General features: G+C 34.0%; 2 protein-coding genes across 3 annotated transcripts in view; one reads left to right on the top strand and one right to left on the bottom strand.

Annotated features, from left to right (window-relative positions):
• The window catches only part of LOC145329084 (uncharacterized), a 60432-nt gene extending 58725 nt beyond the window's left edge, over positions 1-1707 (bottom strand). For both annotated transcript variants that reach the window (XM_080173107.1, XM_080173116.1), the window contains exons 1-3: positions 1138-1707; positions 828-999; positions 576-705 (exon numbers count right to left, since the gene is read on the bottom strand). In XM_080173107.1, the coding sequence (XP_080029233.1) occupies positions 576-705; positions 828-999; positions 1138-1311 (476 nt within the window). In that variant the 5' untranslated portion in view covers positions 1312-1707. The remainder of the gene's footprint in view (positions 1-575; positions 706-827; positions 1000-1137) is intronic.
• Positions 1708-2195: 488 nt separating this feature from the next.
• Positions 2196-14774, top strand: part of LOC145329063 (uncharacterized) — a 73598-nt gene continuing 61019 nt past the window's right edge. Inside the window, exons 1-3 of the mRNA XM_080173084.1 lie at positions 2196-2732; positions 5054-5554; positions 6218-6794. Of these exons, the coding sequence (XP_080029210.1) occupies positions 5083-5554; positions 6218-6794 (1049 nt within the window). The 5' untranslated portion in view covers positions 2196-2732; positions 5054-5082. The remainder of the gene's footprint in view (positions 2733-5053; positions 5555-6217; positions 6795-14774) is intronic.

Genomic DNA, 14774 nt, shown 5'->3' with positions numbered 1-14774 from the left:
GTGTTCGAGCGTTTTACAGAAATTTTAATTTTAGTTTATTCGTCAAAGAAATGTGTGACGTCACTGCTACGAAGTGTTTGGTACTGTCCCCTTTTATCACGAAATTCGGATTCAAAGTACCATTTGTCCACTGATTACTAGATGACCCTCCCCTCCACCTTTAATTTAAGGATGACAACTTCTATAAAAACGAAGCTCAACAAATAAGACGGTGAGAAATACGAACATAATTAGATATAGAACAACAATACATTAAATAGGTATTCAATATTATTAAAAAGGCTTTACAAAAAAAACATTATAAATCTGTCCAAAATTAGAGAAATAGATTTCAGATGAATCGCTTGTAAACTTGGGCGTTCTCCTCTAAGAAATATTTTTTTCAATTTTGAAAATTTTTATACCTCCCCCCCCCCCCCCCACCCGACAGAACAACTCTTTTAGGTTAGGTTAGGTTTTAGTCTAGTGAGCCGAACGCTGGGGCTAAGCAGGCAAGGGTGCCGAGCGCCGCGGTCAGAGTTCATAGTTCTGTCGACTCTAATTGTAGAAAAGCTTCGCTTAAAAAAAATACACACCTTAATATATTTATAGTTTCACAAAGTTCAATTGTAAACCAAACAGATTTGGCACACTCAGATAGCATATATTCATCCTTACTTTTACTTATGGCATGTGCAACATTTTGGACTGTATCGCTGGATAACACTGCAAAGAATTAGTTTTATAATTAATTCCATTAAACTTTCGAAGTAAAAGTGTTTAAAATTCCTTGAATTTAAGTTGTTACTTTTAATAAATCTAAGTAATAAATATAGTTGTAAATATACCTATTTTGGCTCCACAGTCAGGACTTGCAAAATTCTTATTCCAATTATTTACTATGTGTGCAGATTCATCATATTTATTCTTGCTTACAGTTTGCTTTGCGTAACAGTTGAAGGCGGCAAACATAATAGCTTTGTAAGATTCTGTCCCACATAACTCATTTTTTTTAAAAACCTATAAAAAATTACAGTAATATTCTTGTATTTACAGAATGGTTACATAAATTTCTTCAATGGTCTGAAGACCAGCACGTCTATCATATTAATAATTAAACAGATAAAATTAATTATTAACATCATTATAAACGTTTACCTGAACTAAATTCTTTCTATTAATTAAATTTTGGTTTTGATTATTTGATGCAAAAACTGTAGGCGCATCCATTTCTAGTTCAGTAAGAAAATGAGTAAGATCATTTTTACAAAATCCACAGAAAGTTCCGTTGACTAAAATACAGAACAATACATAGTTCCTGATTAAGTTCATTGTTGTTTTAAACCAAAGTCATACCATGAAGAGTTTTCAATCTGAAATCCTTTATATCGAGTAAATGAAATACTTAAATAAAAAAAAATACTGTTCTTGAGAATATTGTGCTTGTTTTAAAAGTTAAGCTTTTATATAAAGTAAAAATTTATACATATATTAATTCTTTCCACTGCACTTGTACATTTTAAAATTATTATTATTAGTGTAATAGAATAGAAAACAGCTTCAATGTTTTTAAATTATATAACCAAAACAAAATGTTAGGGTTGCCATATTACATTTAGAAATACAATACTTCTTTAAAATTTTTTTATGAGATTTCATTTCAAAAGGAATTTATTTTCATCTTGTATGAATATGATTTAGAAATAGTCCACTCACTTTTTCTTATGCTTTACCGGTCACGGTAACCATACCAATACATATATAACACTTAAAATAAAATTTTCCTTTTGGTATTAATAATATGAATTCGTCGAATATGGGATTTTAGTTTAGAAGTGCATTGGTATTTAGAATAAATTTTACCAGAAATATAAATAGACACACTTAGAATTATATAAATGAATTAGACATTAATTTTTTCATGTTCTTTAGTTGTTTTTGGCATCCTTGATTAAAATTAATCAGAGAATGTTTTGCCGCGGCAGTAGATTTTCTGAATAATACAAGGTTGCCAAATTTAATAAATAATAACAATATCTACAAATTGTTTAAATATTCAACCTATTTCATCAGATTATGATAGTTTTAGTACACTAAAATTGGCAATAAACCTATTTTATTTTTTTTCTTCAAATTACTGTTAAGACGAATAATACTTTTTAGTTGATATACGTGTTAATTTTATGTTTTATGTATGCGTGTGTGTGTGTGCGTTTGCCCTGACTGACTGACAGACAGACAGCGGAGTGGAGAGGTGGAAAATTAGTTAGAATAGAATATATGTATAAAAGTCAGTGAATTGATTAATATTATATTTATTGCTGAGAGGAAACAAAAGCTTACAATACATCTCTAATTTAGATTTTTGCTGAAGTGTGAAGAAATTTTTAAGTTATGAAAATTAAGCCATCATTATTAACATTAAGTGAAAAGAAACATTTTTATATCATTCAATATTATTTGATGTTAAAATTTGTCGAATTTTTCTTAGGACTATTTAATTGTAAAATTATATATATATTAACAAAAATTATCTTAATTTTGCAGAAAAAAAGTTGTATTATTCCGATTTACAAAAATTTTATTAATTATATTGTTAGCAGAATTGTATAAACAATCATAAGTAAACACTTCGGAGTTTATGGCGAAATAAATGAGTGAACTTTTCTTTACAGATATTTTAAAAATTAACGATGTTTGTAATGATGAGAAATCACTTGCAGGTCAACAAAATCACGTTTAGTCGAAAGTAGGTGAGGAACTTTTATCATCTTTGAATAGTGAATGAATGATATCCTAAGTTAGACAATTAATTATGTAATAAACGCAGCTTGTCTACTTCTTTCAATTAACTTCAATCCTTAATAAAAAGTTTCGTTGTTTGATAGGCAAGGTAATACTTAGGTAATACAACATATATTTCGTAACTTTACATTAACGTAAAACGTCTTTTTTGCGCTTTTCGTAATGCTTTTTTTTTATTATAATCTGACAAACCATATCTTTTTAAAGCTTCAAGATCCTTAAAAGGGCGATGCGAAAGTAGATTACACAATCTTCCATCTATATATCGGTGTGTACTCCATACTAGGTATTAAAGAAATAACAGCCATGTCTCTCTCGATCTCTCTCTCAAGAAATAACAAAAAGAAAAAAGCCTTTAGGTGAAGAATTCAAGTTAATATTTTGGAATAAGTATACATAACCTTAACAATGTTATTATATTTTCATTGAACAAATGAACAGCAGTTGCTTTTATGGTGAACAATATGGAACTGTGAATAAACGGCGGCGGAACCGCCGCTTCCGCCGAAAACCGCCGTTACCCGCCGAATATTTTTGCCTTTTCTCGCCATAATAGACAATTTTCAATCATCTGAGATAAACTTTTTTTCATGAAAATTTCGCTTATATTTTCACTTGACACTTGTTTTTCGGCAGGGTTGGCATAAAAAACCCAAGTTGGGTTTTATTGTTTTTTTTACTCAAAAACCCCCAAAAACCTAGGTTTTTTTAAAATGTACCTTTTGTCGATAATGTTAACTCTATTTTGACTCATAAGGAGTAGGTAATATTTTCAAACAAATAATAGAAATTATAAAAACATTTTATTTTAAATATTGTATAACTGCATTTTAACTGCTTATTTTTATAGGTATATAAGTTACGGAATGTCTGTCTATATGTACTATAATAACTCCCTAACCACTGAACCGATATGGTTCTCAATTACAATTAGCTTCTCACGGGTCCGTTGAAGATTTTTAACTACTTTTTTTTTTTTTTTGGGGGGGGGCAAATTTTTCTTAGGAGATTTGTGGTGCCCTCCCCCCAAAATTGGAATAAACCTTCCCTGGACCTATGAAAAGCTACCCTGTACAGGAGAACCATACCGATTCAGCGGTTAGCGAGATCCTATGGTACAGACAAACATCCTGTTACTTTATAAAAATGATTTAACCTTATTTCTTAAGATTCCTAGGTAATATCCTTTAGAAAACAATAAAACCTAAAAAACCCGGATTTTATTAATAAAACCCAATGGGTTGGGTTATTTTAAAAAAACGGGTTTTTACCAACCCTGGTTTTCGGTGGAAGCGACGGTTCCGCCGCCCGTTTCTTCACAGTTCCATATTGTTCTCCACAAAAGCAACTGCGATGCCGAATTTTAGAGTTATAATCCTTTTATGGGCTGAAATCATGCACGTTTTACTTTTGGTGTCAAAAAGTAGCACATCCGCCTCCTCCCTTCAGACTTAAAAACAGGGCTAGAACGTTAAAATTTGACTTGGCTTGCTTTAATGGGGCTACATGGATTTGTAAAAAAAATGGCGGCCGATTTTTTTTTATCCTTTTCTCTTTAAATTAGACAATTTTGAATCATTTAAGACAAACTTTTTTTCAACCAAAATTTCCTTTATATTTTCACCTAACACTTTTGATTTGTGTGGGTTAGTTAGAGTTTGGACAAACATTTAATATTAAAATCCAAAAATTCACAAATGTGAAGAGAAAATGACAAGTTTGTCCTCAATGATTCAGAATTGTCTTGTTTAGCGAGAAAAAGCTAAGGAAGATATATCGGTTTTTGACATTAGCGGCAGTTTTGTTTCCGTTTCTTCACAGTTTCATTTTGTACCTTATTAGAGCAACTGCCATGACATATATAATCGTTATATACCTGTTTAAAGGTCTTAATTAAAACACATGCATCTGCTGCAAACCAGCATTAAAAATGCCCCTTTTTCTTTTCGAGGAGGGAATGTTATCAAAACTGTTCTGTAATTCAGCAGTAATATCCTATTTTTACTCTGTATAAATTCTCTGTTAAATATAGATAAATGACAAAAAAAATAACCGTTCTATAACAGTGTCCAATAAAATAAAAGTGTCTAGGTATGAAAAAATGCGCATCTTAGATATTCCATAAGATAAAGACAATACTTTTAAGTTGTTAAATGGAGTTTGTTTTTTTCGTCCGGATATGAAAGGACAGCTTATTTGCGTTTCAAAATACTTGTTTTTATTAAAACTAAGGTTTGTTTTCTTCATTAAACCTATATATAATTTTCAGGTTGCGGATTTAATTTTTGTTAGCCTTCGATGAGGAAATATAGTGAAAATATGAATGGAAATGGATCAGTTAAAAATTCTGGCAGAAAATGTCTGTCACGTGCCCAAATGGTGGAGCCTTACGAACTCAGTCAGGACTTGCTTGATAGACAAGTTGAAGCACTTAGCAACAAATATGGCGGAGGACTTCTACCTCACAATGCTGCAAACACGATTCAACGTGCTTATCGACGTTACACTATGGATAAAAAATTTAAAGCCATAACGTCATCAAGAAACAAAACAGAAAATAGGCTCAGTCGTAGGTTTGCTAGTATTGTAAATGCAGGAAACTGCTCAGTTGATGCTGTTGATGCAATTTCACTGTGTAAAAATAATGCCATTTCTCAACGAGATCAAATTATAGCAGAATCAGCAGATAACCAAACAGAAGGATCAAATTTACGAACTTACACATCAATCCATTCTGAATGCTGTGCATCGAACATTGTTTATGGCCAAGGTATGTAACGTTTTATTTGTTTTTATTAAAGGGGGGGGGGGGGTAATGCAACCATCTCGTAATCAATGTATAAATTCGAATTTTGATCTGAAATTTTGCATGAGTAATCCTTGGTAGGTCTATTATCCCTAAATCGAACAAAAAGTTGAAAAAGTAACGGCTAACGCCTCAGCCGTTTAGCCGTTTTTGGCTATTTTTAGGGCAAATCTGTTATAAATTACGTAGGAATCAACTTTTTGAAACATATTTTTGCTTTAAATCATTTGAAATGATACAAAAAAACAATTTTTTTGATTTCTAGTACCAGCAACTATCGACTAGAAACGTTTAAAAACGTTTTAGAGCGGAAAAGAGTATTATGTAAAGATAGGTTTCGTGATGGATTTCCGTTGAAAAAAGTTTTTAAAAATTGCTAAACGGCTGAGCCGCCAGCCGTTAGCCGCTACTTTTCCAACTTTTTGTTCGATTTAGGGAAAATAGACCTACCAAGGAATACTCATGCAAAATTTCAGATACAAATTCGAATTCTAAGTGCCATTTATATATTGATTACGAGATGGTTGCATTAACCCCCCCTCTTGATAATTTAAAAGTTCAAGTTACTACTTAAAATACCTACACAACTTATACAAGTCATCCTATTAATTATAATTCATTTCTTAGGTAACTTTAGACATGCAACAGGAACTACTTCAACTAGTTCATTACCATCTGATTCAGATGGCTTTTATTCTAAATCAAACACACTTGAAGAATATCAACTCCATCATCAAAAACTTCAATTACATTATCAACAGCAATTGCATGCACAACGCAAACAGTTACAACATCATCACCAAATGCAATTACAACAACAACAAATAATTCAACAACATATACAAGGTGAACAATCTTCTAAAATGATATGCATTAGCGGAATAAATAATCACATTGGAAGTAGCAACAACTGTGTAGGGGGTCCAACTCATCATGAGTGTCAGAACTATAACTGTACTATATCTCATAGTCAATGGATCCAACAACAGGGTACTTGTTTTTATCAAAGAATAGGAAAGCAAAATAAAGTGGAGGAGTCCGAAACAAATCTAGATTCGAGCCAAATAAATAATGAAAGTAGTTCTCAGCAGAGTTCAAGATCAATGTCAAATCGTTCAGCTAATTGGTACACACGTGCTAGTGGTGCCAAGCCTGGCCATCATTCTCATTGTATTAATTGTGCACTTGTGCAACAAGAACAGAGGTAAAAAATTGTCGCATTTAAGCCATTTTCTATCTGAATTTCTACATGTTATACCTTAAATTATTGAGAGTGAAAAAATTTACACGTTCTATGATGCCTTAGCATGTCTTAAGTATTGTAGTAGAGTGCAGGGAGTAAGGGAGGGGACAATGGGCAATTAATTCAATTTAAGAGTTCTAACTCAATAACTTTAAACCCAGATATATCTGGAAAATTCCAAAAATTTAGATGTAGCGATCTTTATTTTTTCTTTGTATAATAAGAAATTATCAAACACTGAAAGAAAAGTATTTAACATTAGGTTATCCTGTCTTATTTTCCTATGAATAGTCTGTAATTTATCATAAAAGGTATGACCTTAGTACTGGCAGTAATAATACAATAATTGGGGTTTGTTTTCATAATTGACAAGGGGTTGATTAGAATGGATAGTTACAGAAGTATCACAGTAGAATTTCTGGTTTATCCCACCCATTCTTAGAAGAAAACTATTTCGTTTTAAAACCAAAATAAACTTGTTATGATTTTTTTCTTCAAATAGTCTGCTAGTATTTGTAGTGGTTAGTTCAGTAAGAGTCGTCTGCTTTGGGAATAATTGTTTTAGCGGCATTCTTTGTGCTGGTACCCAAAGTCTTTGAAATTTGCCAAAATAATAAAAGTTGCATGTGTTCTGGTACCCAAAGTCCAAGACTGAAAGAAATATGAATTTTAGATCCATTGTCCCCTCCCTTTCTCCCTGAGTAGAGTGCCGTGTGTTTGGTGAGGAAGTTTGTACATTTAGAGGACATAAAATTGTGGCCTTGACTTATGGTCTTGTTTTGAAGTAATTATTTTTCATAAAATCTATTATATGATTGGAAGTACTTGTAAAACTGGAAAGGAGGATGTGCATAACAATAGGCTGAGCAGGGGGGGGGGGGGGGTTACTCGAGAACCCTTATACCAAGATTCAGCCAACTTTGAATTTAAGCTTCTATGGAGGTAAAAAGTTTTTGGAAAAAAAACATGGTCTCACATAATTCCAAATTGCCTATTTCGGCGAGAAATGCAATAAAATTTTTTTTTGCGATGGCGGGAGTGGCGGTCGCCGAAAATCTTAAAACTAAGTAACTTTGGCCCCATAGAACCTTAAATCCAAAGTTAGCTGAATTTTGGTCAAAGGGTTCTCGAGAACCCCCCACCCCCCTCCCACCCTGCTTAGCCAATTGTTATGCACATCCTCCTTTATTTCTAGGGGTAGCGTAATCCCAACTCCCCCGCTAACGTATAATTCTTAATTTTAAGGATTATTTTAAAGATATTAAGCTAAAAATATTTTTCACATGAATCCTTTAGTTAGCTATATATGTAAATCCTAATAAATTCCTTAAAAAGCGATAGTTGCATGAAGTGCATTTCTGAAAAAGATTTCAAACATAAGTTATAAGTATGCCATCGAACATATATAAGGGGGGCGGGGGTTTAATGCAACCAGATTAGATTAGATTAGATTTATTATTCTTGGGTGTATATACATAGAAAAAAAAACAACAAAATAATAAATGAATTAAATGAATATTATATACATTTATATATACAGTCAAATTTTATTGATATGGTTAATTTATAAAAAAAATTTCTTCCCAAATGGCAGTTTCCTAAAAACTAGGAAGTATGCAGTAATGTGTATTCACACATTGTTTTCATACAGGCCATATAGATAAGACAAATAAATAGAAAAAAGATAATGAGCAATAAATAAAATCATATTGGAGAGGAAAGAATGATATTAGGAAGGATTGATTAGGGCATACAAGTCTCACACCATTATTGCAATAATAGAAATTTTACAAAAACATTTCAACAAATAGATTTTGATTGATTTATCAGATTTCAAACAACATTGAAAAGAAATACAATTTTATCTACATTCTTGACATAATGGGTTGTTACACACTAAAGTTAAGCTTGATAACAAAGATTCTTTTAGATTTTTTATAAATTTTTTTCTTGATTGATTGTGGGTTAATAAATCATTATTACAATGGTTATTCCATAATTCTTGAAAATGATACTTAGGAAATCTTTCAATAGATTTAAACTTCGGTTTTTTAACATCAAACATATTAGAGTTTCTAAGATTTCTGGTATGTAATTGATTACGGCGAAGCCATGTACCTTGAAAGGAACTTGGTAGCTTACTGTTTATAAAATCATACATAAATAATAATTTCAAATAATTAGCTGATTCATGTAAAGGAAGGACATTCATTTTTTTAAATAAAGGCATTGTGTGTGAGATGTGTTTCTTACTAAAAACAATTCTTATTGCCTTTTTTTGCATTTTAATTAATGGTTCCATAGTAGATTTAAGACCACAACTCCAGGCAGGTAAACAGTAAAGTAAATGACTATTTATAAGTGAGTGAAAAAGCATTTTTTTGCTATCTAAATTCAGTATATGTTTAGCTCTATTTATAAGAAATAAGGAACTAGAAATCTTTTTACGTAAATGTTCTACATGATATTTAAAATTTAAAGAAGGATCTATAAATACACCTAGGAATTTAATTGCAGGAATATTGCTACTTGAATTGACATAATTTAAAATTTTTATTTTCTCAGGATCAAACTCATTTTCATTGTTAAAGTTTAGCTTAATATTAAGAGCATTCCAATCAATAGTATTTTCATTTTTATTAAATATCATGATTTTAGTTTTATCAGGATTTAAGCTCATTTGATTACTCCTAAACCAATCGGATATCTTTTTAAGTTCATTGTTTAATTTCAGTTTAATCTCTGTAAAGTTTTTACCAGAAATTAAAAAATTACTGTCATCAGCAAATAATAGGGTAAATAAATCAGTACAGTTTTTAAGATCATTTATGTAGATTAAAAATAGAATTGGTCCTAAAATAGAGCCCTGTGGGACACCTCTATCTATGTTCAGCTTTCTTGAGTCAGTATTGTTTACATGTACAAATTGCTGTCTATTACTTAAATAATTTTTAAACCATTCAAGTTCAACGCCATTAATGCCAATTTTTGACAACTTTTTAATTAAAATAGAGTGTGGAATTGTATCAAAACATTTTGCAAGATCACAGAAGACTCCAATTACAGTTTTATTATCGTTTTTTGCTTCAGCTATATAATTTAAGAGGTGTATCACAGGGTGTATTGTAGACTTTTTTGATTGAAATCCATACTGATGTTCAAAAATGATATTATTTCTAATCAAATAGCACGACAGTTGTTGATAAATGACTTTTTCTAAAACTTTTGAGAAAATAGCTAATAAACTTATTGGCCTATAATTTGATGGATCAGCTTTTTCATTAGAATTATTCCCTTTTAACTTAAAAATAGGTATAACTTTTGCAATTTTTAATTCAGAAGGTATTTTTCCAGTTAAAATAGTTTGGTTAATTCTCGTAATCAGTGATTAAATGGCACTTAGAATTCGAATTTCGATCTGAAATTTTGCATGAGTAATCCTTAGTAGGTCTATTTTCCCTAAATCGAATAAAAAGTTGGAAAAGTAACGGCTGGCAGCTCAGCCGTTTAGCCGTTTTTTGCCTATTTTCAGGCCAAATTCATCATTAATTACGTAGGAATCAACTTTTAAAAACATATTTTTGGTTTAATTCATGGTAAATGATAGCAATAACCATTTTTAAATTTATAGTCTAGCTGCTAAACGGCTAGAACCGGCTGAAAACGGCTGGGAGCTGCCAACATTGTGAAGGGTAGATATAGCTTGTGACGTATCTAGTATTAGGGTTTTATGGCTTCTGAGCTCAAACATACTAATAAAAATAGTGGCCGCCTATCCATATGGCAGCTGGGTAACAGCTGCAGCTCAGCTGGGAGCGGCCAAGAGTAGAATGAGTAGATAGGGCTTGTGACGTGTCTAGGGGTAGGTTTTTATGGGTGCTGACCTCAAAAATACTACCAAAAATAGTGGCGGCCAATCCATATGGCAGCTGGGTAACAGCTGCAGCTCAGCAGGGAGCAGCCAAAAATAGAATGAGTACATAGGGCTTGTGACGTGTCTTGGGGTAGGTTTTTATGGGTGCTGAGCTCAAAAATACTACCAAAAATAGTGGCGGCCCATCCATATGGTTGCTGGGTAACAGCTGCAGCTGTGCAGTAAGCTATTGTTTAAGACTCAGCTGTGGGCACTTTTTGGGACTATTGAAGGATAACAAAATATTGAATATTTCAGTATTGATTTACTTGTTAGAACAGTTACCAAAAGACATAAGTAAAAGTTTAAGACATAGCTTGTGATGTGTGGGGTAAGTTTTTATGGGTGCCAAGCTTAATAACCCCTTACAGTCGGGCCCCTTGCCGCACCTTAATCAGTCGGGGGGGGGGGGGCGTTCAACGCCCCCCCCCTATTATCTCAGCTCCTATTAGAGCTAGAGGGCTAAAAAAAATTGTGCAAGTCCCCTGTGTTATGATGAATTTCCGACCTTAAGTAAGTCAAGGTCAATTTTCGCTTCCTTCACCCTTTTATTAAACAACCTTTGTTTTTAGGTCCTTTTTTACTTTAAAATTTCAAACGGCTGTAATTTTTTTATTTTTGAAGCTAGAATAAAATTTTTTTTTGCAGAAAATGTTTATCTTTATGTAAATTTTATATTTGAAGTATCAAAATATAAATTTCACCGCCGCAGCTGTACTTGGCAGCTGCCAGCCGCCGCATTCGGCGGGAAAACGGCGGCGGATTTTTATAAAATTTTAATACGTTATGTAGAATATAAGAAAAGCTTAAGTTTAAAATTTGAAGTCAAAAATTGCAGCCACAGGAGCCTTTTCTGATTTCTGGAGACCTGGAGGATCAGGCCTGCAGGATCATACCTGGAACCTAAAATTGACTTGAACACCTGTATTTAATATGAGGATGTACTACTAAAAAATATTTTAGTATTTTGGTAAGATAAAATGCTTTGTTTTAGTCAAAAAAATATTTTTGCTCTTTAGCTGTATGACCCTGCCAGGTTTGCTGCAGGATGGAGATATTCAAAAAATTTCAACTCTCTGTTATGTCTCATACCCACACTTAAAAAGTCAAGCAGTTTTGGCTGTTTATCTTTCACACACAGAAAATGAGATAGAAAAAACCGGATGGGGGGGCGTTCAACGCCCCCCCCCCCCCCCCGACCGTTAAGGGTTAATACTCCCCAAAAATAGAAAGGCCGATCCATATGGCATCAGGGTAATGGCTGTTGCTCAGCTATAGCTGTTACCCAGCATCCATATGGATGGGCCCCCACTATTCATCATCGCCATTTATCTCTTCTTTCCAGAGCGTAGGCCACGCATAAAGGTTCTCCATTTATCTTTGAATTGGGCCTCAGTAGAGGATCCACTGAAAGATGAAAAATTCTTTTCTCTCAGTTCCTCAAGGAATTCCCTCTTTTATTGGTAGTATTTTTGAGCTCAACACCCCCATAAAAAGTTAAGACCTACCCCTTGAAATGTCACATGCTATATCTATAACATATACTTATGGCTGTTGATAACTGTTTTCAGAGGTTTTTGGTAGTTTTCAGTGAAATCTAGAAATTAAAAAAGTGTTAGGTACTAGTAATATGTCCACGAAAAAAGTTATAATGTTAATTGGGAGAAGTTTAATTCTACTGAAATGATAAATTTTTTGATATCCTCCTTGACACATCACAAGCAATGTCTTAAACATTTACTTTTATCTGTTGGTAACTGTTCTCAGCCAATTTCAGCTTTTTAACAACTAAATCAATACTGAAATATTCAATATTTGGTTACCCTTCAATAATCCCAAAATGTGCTTACAGCTGAGTCTTAAACAACAGCTTACTGCAGCTTATACCCAGCAACCATATGGATGGGCCACTACAATTTTTGGTAGTTTTTTTTAGCTTAGCAACCATAAAATCCTACCCCTTGACACTTCACAAGCCCTGTGTACTTATTTACTCTTGGCCACTTCCAGCTGAGCTGCAGCTGTTACCCAGCTGCCATAAAGATGGGCCGCCACTATTTTTAGTAGTATTTTTGAGGTCAGCACCCATAAAAACCTAACCATAGACAAGTCACAATCCCTATGTACTCATTCTACTCTTGGCCGCTCCCAGCTGAGCTGTAGCTGTTACCCAGCCACCATATGGATGAGCCTCCAATATTTTTAGTAGTATTTTTGAGGTCAGCACCCATAAAAACCTAACCATAGACATGTCACAAGCTCTATATACTCATTCTACACTTGGCCGCTCCCAGCTGAGCTGCAGCTGTTATCCAGCTGTCATATGGATAGGCCGCCACTATTTTTGGTAGTATTTTTGAGGTCAGCACCCATAAAAACTTACCCCTAGACACGTCACAAGCCCTACATACTCAATCTACTCTTGGCCGCTCCCAGCTGAGCTGCAGCTGTTACCCAGCCGCCATATGGATGGGCGGCCACTATATTTGGAAGTATTTTTGAGCTCAGCAGCTATAAAAACCTACCCCTAGACACGTCACAAGCCATATCTATCCTTCATACTCTTGGCAGCTCCCTGCTGGGCTGCAGCTGTTACCCAGGTGCCATATGGATGGGCCGCCACTAATTTTGGTAGTATTTTTGAGCTCCAGCATCCATAAAAACCTACCCCTAGACACGTCACAAGCCCTATCTACTCATTCTGTGTGTGTGTAGCCACTTCATCGGTCTGGTTCAGGGTTGCCATCAAGTTGTAGAAATCTTGCTACTTTTCTCGGTTTTTTCCACAGAGGGCGATAGGATTCAGATTTGTAGGGTTGGAGTTGCAGTTAAAAAGGTGGGGGACGTCATGAGGGGAATCTTGACAAGCTGGGCATTTGTGGTCAATTTCTTCGTTGATACGGTGATTGTAGTCATTCACTTTAGTGCTAAAACCAGATCTGAGTTGGGACAGAGAACAGCGGGCCTTTCTAGTTAGTGTGTTCTCTGATTTGTGAATTTCTGGGGGTTTTAAGTTGAGGACTCTGTTGTTCTTTTGCTTTTAACAGATGCAACGGTTTTTGTGTGCAGAGATTTAAGGCCTCTTTTTAACTCTGGTTTATTTGTAATAGGAGTAATGCGTCTAATTTCTCGTTTATACTAGAGGGCAGTTTTTTTCATCTGTCTTGGGTCTGGGGGTCGATCCAGGTGCTTCTGTCCAGGGTGGCCAGGTAAGTGTAAAGCGAGCAGAAATTGTTTGGTGATAAGCTGAGCATGGGGTTGTAGGGGTAGAACCTTTGTTTCTTGATGGAGATGATCTATGCTAGACATTTTTAAGCAGCCAGTAGCTATCCTGAGAGCTTGATTTTGGATAGTTTGTAAATTTTGCCATTGACTAGGACTAATTATAGAGCTCCAGATAGGACACCCATATTCTAAGACACTTCTGCCAATAGATTTATAGGTGTTGACTAGGGTTTCTTTATCCTGTCCCCAGTCTGATCCAGCGAGGCATTTCAGGATATTAATCTTTGGTTTGGCATTATTAATCGAAGACTGAGTGTGATGACAGAATTTATGGAGCGAGTCAAATACTACTCCTAATAACTTTGGCTTGTTTTCAAGGGAGATTAAATTATTTTTAAGAAAGACTTGTGGGTGTATTTTGTAATCTTTGGTATCAGGTGAGAAAAGAGTGACTGTAGATTTTTCTGGAGAAATCAGAAGTTCTCTTTCTTCCAGAAAATCAAGTAGTTTATCCAGGTATGCATTTATCTTGATGGTTAGTGCCTGGATATCAACGCCAGAAGTGTATATGGAGATATCATCAGCATATTGGATAATATAGATATCTTCTGGTGGGTCAGGAATATTAGCAAGGTAAAAGCAGAAAAGAAGGGGGGAGGTAACTGCCCCTTGAGGTACACCTGTGCGGACATTTCTGGATGATGATAGTTTATTTCTAAACTGAACTTTAGAATGTCTACCTCTCAGGTAACAATTCAACCATCTTTTAAGGTGTGGTGGAAGGTCAGAATCATTAAGTCCTT

Source organism: Acartia tonsa, chromosome 1 (assembly GCF_053477335.1).
Source record: "Acartia tonsa isolate MP-2025a chromosome 1, ASM5347733v1, whole genome shotgun sequence".
NCBI classification, from domain to species: Eukaryota; Metazoa; Arthropoda; class Copepoda; order Calanoida; family Acartiidae; genus Acartia; species Acartia tonsa.
Note: the sequence above shows the minus strand (reverse complement) of the source record. Positions and strands in the feature narration are given on the sequence as shown.